Source organism: Geospiza fortis, unplaced genomic scaffold (assembly GCF_000277835.1).
Source record: "Geospiza fortis unplaced genomic scaffold, GeoFor_1.0 C13922696, whole genome shotgun sequence".
Classification (NCBI taxonomy): Eukaryota; Metazoa; Chordata; class Aves; order Passeriformes; family Thraupidae; genus Geospiza; species Geospiza fortis.
The window spans coordinates 1-5,077 of NW_005055975.1; the positions used below are offsets into that span (position 1 = coordinate 1).

Here is a 5,077-nt window from a genome sequence, read left to right on the forward strand (position 1 = left end):
AAAAAAAATACCTCAACTAGGGTGTTGTGGGAGATTGTTCCCTAACTTGGTGGCTTTTGTCCTTTATATAGGCACTGATACCTAGCTATGTCATGGTTATCATTGCATCTGGAAACCCCTAGACCTGAAATCCTGGTAGTGCTACGTGAAACACAGTGAGTTGTGTGAGTGCCATTGCCAGAGCTCTGTGAATGGTGTGTGGCACATGTGCAAGACTTGCCTGCTCTTTAGGTGAATAAGAATTTATGTTAAAAATGCTGTACTTGTGAAAGCTGACTTAACTTCCCCCTCTTGTTTTCTTGCAGGTATCTCCAACCAGGAATCATGAACTGGCACTTTTCACTCCTCTTTGTTCTTGGGACTTTAATGTCTGTATGTTGCCAGTTCAGTTTTTATCCTCTGGAGGAGCTTAGCTCTGATGTTGGAATCCAGGTCTTCAATCAAATAGTGAAAGCTAAGCCTCAGGACAATGTTGTTGTTTCTCCTCACGGGATTGCATCTGTCCTGGGAGTGTTGCAGCTGGGAGCTGATGGCAAGACAAAGAAGCAGCTGACAACTCTGATGAGATACAGTGTAAATGGTCAGTGATCCTAAGGTGGTTTTGGGTGTGTTTTGTCAGACTCTTCCTGATGTATGAGATGGCTTTCAAAGTGTGGTAGATTGCATCATTCACCAATTAACTCTGTTTACCAAAACACAGAATGGACATCCTTGAAGTTAATTGGCAATTTGAGCATGGGTATGTACAAATACCCAAACTGGCTTATAAGCAGCTTGGTTAATGGCTTCAGGGCCCTGGCTAGAACTGCCTTTGTCGTTGCCAAATTGGTGTTCCAGAACAGGGTGGATGATGGTCCAGTGCTAGCTCTGAGCAGGAAGGTGGCAGTACTCCATATCAGGCTGTGCTGAACAACCTTGAATGTGCCACTCCTTAGATAACAGGGCAAGAGGATATTTCTTGGCACCTCACTGAAAGCAGTGCAAACTAACCATACAATCGATACTTTCACTTTGCTCTTCAGCTTTGTTCATGTGTTTCTGCTGTCAGAATCCCTGTATGTGTAGTTCTTGTAGTGCCCTCTTCTTGAAACAGCCATTTCTGCTTGCCTGTGCCTGACACTGCATGCATCAGTGTTCATATTCCTCTACCAATGTCTGCCCCTCCAGAGGGAGTAGGCTGAAGATTCTTACTGCTTTAATTTGCATGCTATTTTTGTGAGTGCTTGCCTGCAAGACTTAACATCTTAGTGCCAGCATTGTGCCTTACTTCCAAGAATAGAAAACCCTTCAGGAGGTAAGTGCACATTTAAATCTTGAGCAGTATTGTCATATAACATGTTGTCATGCAACATGTTGTCCTGTCTTCATTTGCTTTGCTGTTTTGGTCCTGGATTTGAAGTACAACAAAATTATTTGACACCTTAACATCTAAATGATGTAGATGGAAATCTCTTCATGGGATAATCAGCTCTAGGAGCATTTGAATGCTTAAAATCTAAGCACTTGCAAAAATGTCAAAGTATTATATCAACTGGTTTTATTTGGCCTTCAGACTTCCTAATCCTAACTGTGAGACACAGAGGTTCTCAAACACCTTAGAAGGTAGCCACTGCCTGGTTAGAGGCTTGTTATGGGATGCTACCTCTGTCCTTGCACAGGTTTCTCCTGCTCTTGTTCATGACTACCTTGAAGTCCTTTGGCAACTGCAGCAACTGCTTCTTTGGAAAGGTATTAGTTGAAAAGTATTTAATTTGTCTTTAGCTGTCTTTTAATGCAATTTAGCAGCTGGAAGCAAAGAGGAGAGCCAGCATCATGAGACCAGCCAGCTCTCCCTGGACCACCAGCAAGTGCTCCGTGGGCCACCAGTGGTCCACAGAATACAGTTTGAGAACCTCTGTTATGGTATGTTCTCCAAAAGAATTTGCCCATAGTATTGGAGAGTGAACATGTAGAAATTCATACCAGTGGTGCTGTTAAAGCATTCATGATACATGAAACAGCAAAGCCATCTGAGGTTTTTTTTCTTACATGCAGAGAATAACTCCAAACTAATTTATTCCTTTCATATCTCTTCTCTGTCTATATAAGAAAGTAGTCAGGAAATGTTTCTGCTTAAATTGTATTGGGGAACAGAGGGAACCCTTTAATAAGAGCCACCCAAGGGTGCTGTTTGATACAGTGGTTGAACATGGAGTTGCCTGCCTGGCAGTAGCTTCCCTGTGTAGACAGGCACTCATTGATGCGTGTAACACAGGAGAACTGGGTATGGTGAACATAGCAGTTCTTCTGTGCTGCCATCTGCTTTCCCTCACACACAGTGAAGGAGCTAGCAAGCACTCTGTACAATCTGCTTTCAGGTCCTGAGGATCTTGACTAAGCACTGGAACCTACTACTTTCCCTTTTCCTCTTTTTAGAGGCAAGCTCACGTGTTAAGAGATTAACTCCTGTTTGTAGCTGATTTAGGCCAGGACTTAGTCTTTAAGGAAACTAAGACTCAACATGGAAGTTTATAATAAAACTCTTGACAGCTTCCTTTATTCTCCAGTAAATGGAAAGGAAGTAAAGAAAATATTTTAATTTTTGTTTTACATTCTGAGGCTCAAGACCATTTGTTATGCAGATCTGCAGAACTCTGAGCGAGTAGGCTGACCTTTTGACTTTTTTTGTCATCACAGAACTGACAATTGACCTGGCTTATATGATATGAAATATTTTTGGAACAGTTTGTTCTGTGGAAGAGCATGATTTATAGCTCTACACTAATATTTGAACCTCAGTGTAATCCCAAGCACTGTCTGTAACATTCTGAGCAGACAGCTAGAGGTGCAGCAGGCATCCTAGTGGAGTTCATGTTTTTCCTGGGAATCAGTAGTGTTATGCAGATGAGACATCAGAAATGGGTATTTTGGAAGTCCCTTCAGAATGCTTGCTTTGGTCTTCCTTTTCTAGTCCAACACTCAATGTCTGACTTTTCATGTAATTAATAGTTGCATATAAAGTAACTGTTGGTTTATCATGTTATTCTAAATTAAACTTGCTGTTTTTTCCAACTAGGAGTTGGTAAAGCCTTAAAGAAGATAAACAGGCTGATAGTCTCAAAAAAGAATAAAGACATTGTAACAATTGCTAATGCAGTGTTTGCAAAGAGTGGCTTTAAAATGGAAGTGCCTTTTGTTACAAGGAACAAAGAGGTGTTTCAGTGCAGTGTCAAGAGTGTGGACTTCGAGGACCCAAATGCAGCGTGTGATTCCATCAACCAATGGGTGAAAAATGAAACAAGGGGTGAGTACTGGGGAGTGCCTTTGTGCATGGCAGGGTGGTGTCTGAGACCTTCAATTTAGATGGAAGTATTCGAGAAAGATATAAAGGGAGGTGGAGAAAGCTCTGTTCTGCAGCTCAAAGCTGTCTTTTAGCTGGCATTAGTGCGATGCTTTAGAGCTGGTGGGTCAGGAACCAGCAGTCTTGTTGCCCCAGCAGATGTGGTGTGGTGGCCTTGAGGGATGTGTTTGGGGTGTGTGTCCATCCCATCCATCCATGGGATCAGAGCAGCTTTTACTCTTCTTTGCACTCATGTACCTGGTGAGAAATCCAAGCACAGCTGTCTTGGGTCCATGCTTTCACTCAAACATAGATGCTTTCAGGCAGCTCAGATGTTTTACTCGGTAAATCAGACTTATGGGAAGCTGTAGGGCAGTTCAGCTTTTGCTCTGACTGCCCTAAACTGTCCTAAGATATGACCCTGTTCTTAGGACTCACATTTAATGGAGGATTCTTAACTAACCCTGCCTTGACAGAACTCCTCATGCTTCAAGCCTCTTGAACCAATTGTAAAGCTTACATACGTTAAAGCCAGAGATCATGTTTTGCAGCATGTTCCCAGTCTAGGGGAATTGTGTTTGGTACCTTCTGGAGCTAAAACAAGTCTCTCCTGGATGTGAGGAGTGTGTTAATGATGTTGGATGTGGTATTTGTCAAATGAGGCTGTCAAATTCTTTCTCGACCACATCACCAGTTTTGCATAGCAATGTTGCAAGCAGTGTGTGAATGGGGAGGTGTTTCAGCTGAAACTATTCCATGCAGTCTTAGATCTCCTTACATGCTGGAAAAGGTAGAGCCTTGTTAGTTGTTAAAACATCAGGCTATCAGTTAGCAAGATATGTTTATTTCTAGTTATCACAAAAGTTTACTTTTTGACAAAGAATAGCATTGACTTTATGAATTTCAAATATATTGTCCCATGAGGAGCTGGCACACTCACAGGTCAAGGGCTGTAAAGTAATGTGTGCCAGGTTCTTCAGAAACAGTTGGCCAGTGTTACAACAGCAAATACTCAAGAATTCCTTTCTTTCTTCTAGGTATGATTGATCAGGTTGTAGCTCCAGATGATATTGAAGGCAGTTTGACCAGACTGGTTTTAGTGAATGCTGTGTATTTCAAGGGCTTATGGAAATCACGATTTCGACCTGAAAATACCAAGAAGCGCCCATTTTATGGAGCTGATGGGAAGACCTACCAAGTTCCTATGCTGTCCCAGCTGTCCATCTTCCGCTGTGGTAAGCCCAGGGACTCCCAGTGCCACCAGCAAAGGGTGTAGAATTGGCTCTTTCCAGGAGCTTGCTGTGCTTGTGGTGTTTAATGGTGCTGTTCTTGTAGCTGATATAGATGGGTTGTTACAGAAGTGTCTCCTGCTGCTGAGGCATGGGCAAGGTGCTTAACAGTTGCCTTAAGGTTGGATGCTCTGTCAAGTATTGCCTTATCCTTTGCCTTCAAAAGGGAAAATCTGAAGTACCCAAACTGAGAAATTTGCATTTTGGTGTAAGAAAGAAAAGTACACGTTTATAAAGGCTGAAAATAAAGAAAGCTGCCAACAGGCAGAATGGTAGAGGTTTACCTGGTGGTGAGCTGTATCTGAGAGAAAGATTGGAGTTTCAGTTTATATTTTACTGCAGATAGAGAAATGAGACTTGCACAGTCTCCAGTCCTGTGGGAGCCAGAGGAGCTGGGTTAGAATGTTGGCTCTATCTCCTGAGGTGTGAAACTGCTCTTCAGATTGAGTCACAAATGAACAGAAGTTCA

General features: G+C 42.4%; 1 protein-coding gene across 1 annotated transcript; it reads left to right on the forward strand.

Moving 5' to 3' along the window:
- Positions 1–309: 309 nt before the first annotated feature.
- On the forward strand, positions 310–4,554 carry LOC102034261 (glia-derived nexin-like; the record flags this gene model as incomplete). Its single annotated transcript, XM_005431503.2, has 4 exons — positions 310–580; positions 1,783–1,902; positions 3,056–3,283; positions 4,357–4,554. Coding segments are annotated over exons 1-4 (802 nt in total), but the record flags the coding sequence as incomplete, so codon positions are not given.
- Positions 4,555–5,077: the final 523 nt, after the last annotated feature.